The 2,400-nt window shown below is 43.1% G+C and overlaps 1 protein-coding gene across 1 annotated transcript; it reads left to right on the top strand.

Moving 5' to 3' along the window:
- Window positions 1–1,036: 1,036 nt before the first annotated feature.
- Window positions 1,037–2,047, top strand: LOC117035856 (zinc finger protein 705A-like). The gene is given in 2 exon segments (XM_033129972.1): window positions 1,037–1,755; window positions 1,758–2,047. Coding segments are annotated over 2 exon segments (882 nt in total). The 5' UTR covers window positions 1,037–1,163.
- The last annotated feature ends 353 nt before the right edge of the window (window positions 2,048–2,400 follow it).

Genomic DNA, 2,400 nt, shown 5'->3' with positions numbered 1-2,400 from the left:
GCGCTTAGTGTGTACTATGAAGTCAAAACCTGTGGGCTTTTATAAAATGGGCAATATTTAAAAAGTAGAATATACAGAAAAAATATATTTGGTAATTTCATAAATCTTGTAATAAAATAATACAAACATGCAGAGTATGCCACTTCTACCTCTTAAATGCAACTGTTACTTAACTTCTGTAAAAGCAACTGGGAGAGTGATGCTGAAGGTAACACAATATTGTGTTACCACAATTTGACTTAGAAAAAAACAAATCATTGTAAATTCAAATGATTATCTCACCAGGGATGGTGAGAGACAAATCCATGCAGATAAAAAGTGTGGGCGGAGCGCGCAGTTGCCTACCAACCCGGAAGCAGATTTCCTAGCTCTAGCATCGGGTTCCTTGGGGCGAGTTTTACTGTTTCTAGTTGGTACTCGGCACGTTGATTCCTCCAATGCTGCGGCCCCCACACCCGGAGCCCAGTGTCCTGGACTTATTACCGAACCCGCACCCGCCAGCCCCAGTCTAAGGGAGCCCCGCCTTGTCAGCAGCCGCTCTCCTGCCGGGTCCAGATCCGCGTCAGTTTCAGAAAATCTGGCCTGCCAGAAGGTGGCCAGACTCAGGGACCATGCCCTGCCCCTCAGCCCTCCAAAGCCCTGGCTACCCTGAACATTAAGGCTACCGCACTTTCTTGTCCTTGAATGTCTTGCTGTACTTTCTGACTTCTGTTCCACCTACCACCTTCAGATCTGATTGAAAGCTCTGTCCTCCCTGTTGGGTGACTCACAGAGGAAAATAAGAGGAAACAGTGCCCAGAATCCAGCCACCATCTCCCAGACATTTACAGACATTTAAACAACTCTCCAGTTGCTCAAACCCCTTAACCCTGGAGGCAAAGGATTCAAATTCATCATCACAGTACATCCATACAACAGGCAGAGAGCAAATCTCCGTAACCATCTTGACATTGCCTGTTTCTGTGATGCTGAAGACATTCTCCTTCCTGTGCATTCCAGAGAAGATTCAAATGTCCAGAGTTTGTAGGCTTTGGAAGATGCTCGTTGAACATTCTGCACTATGGAGATGTGTACCTGATACCTTGCAGGCTTTGCCTGCTTATTGCTTGGACTGTCTGTGACTGAAAACCAGAGAAAGACAGCTGGCAACTGAGTTATTGACAATGCAGCCATTGGAATCAATGATGTTTGAAGATGTAGCTATAGACTTCACCCAGGAAGAGTGGGCCCTGCTGGACACATTCCAGAGAAAGCTGTTCAGAGATGTGATGCTGGAAACTATCAGTCATCTGGTCTCTCTGGGGTATCAGCATTGCAAATCAGCTGTGATTTTCCAGTTGGAGCAAGGAGAAGAACTGTGGCATGAAGGAACTGGATTTCTCCAAAGCCAGAGTCTAGGCAGGCAAAGTACTATTAAAAAACAAGAAATGATAACCACACAATATATCAGCAGGAAGGACACATTTACAATCATGCCAATGCAGAAATCTCATACTCCAGAGGATCCTGATGAAAATAATGATTTGGGAGGAGATTTCACTCATAGTTCCACAGTGACTCAACATTTGTTAACTCACATGGAAATGAAACCCTACATCAGCAAACAGTGTCAAAAATCCCTTAGTGACCAGTCATACCTTAACCAACATAAGCAAATTTACACTAGATGTAGATCATATGAGTGCCATCTGTGTGGGAAAACCTTTAGTGATTGCTCTTGCCTTAGACGACATGAGATGACTCACACTGGAGAGAAAGCTACAAATGCCATATCTGTGGGAATGCCTTTAGTCAGAGTTCTGACCTTAGAAAACACAGTCTAACTCACACTGGAGAGAAACCATATGAATGTCATCTATGTGGGAAAGCCTTCAGTAAATGTTCTGTCCTTAGACAACATGAGAGAACTCATACTGGAGAGAAACCTTATGGATGTCATCTGTGTGGGAAAGACTTCAGTCAGTGTTCTGCCCTTAGATGCCATGAGGGAACCCACAATGGAGAGAAAATTATGAATGCCTTCAGTAAATATTCTGACGTTAGATGACATGGTATTATACATGTAATGAATGTGGAAGAGACTCACGCCTTGAAGAAACACTGTAATCAATGTGGAAGATCCTACAGTCATCCTTACTCATTTGACATAATGTAAGTTTATATGGAGGAGAATCCATATGTGTAACATTTGTGTGGCAAAACCCTCAGTCAGTGATCTGATCATAGATGACATAATAGAACTCACTGGAAAAATACGGAATGCAGAAGTCTTCAGCAACAGCTCTAAACTTTAAATACATAAAAGAATTTGCACAGGGGAGAACCGCTAGGTATGTAATCTGTGGGAATGCTTTCATTTCTAATTCATGGTTAAACAACCTGAGCAAACTCCACTTGGGA

This window comes from Rhinolophus ferrumequinum, chromosome 16, assembly GCF_004115265.2.
Source record: "Rhinolophus ferrumequinum isolate MPI-CBG mRhiFer1 chromosome 16, mRhiFer1_v1.p, whole genome shotgun sequence".
Lineage (NCBI taxonomy): Eukaryota > Metazoa > Chordata > Mammalia > Chiroptera > Rhinolophidae > Rhinolophus > Rhinolophus ferrumequinum.
Note: the sequence above shows the minus strand (reverse complement) of the source record. Positions and strands in the feature narration are given on the sequence as shown.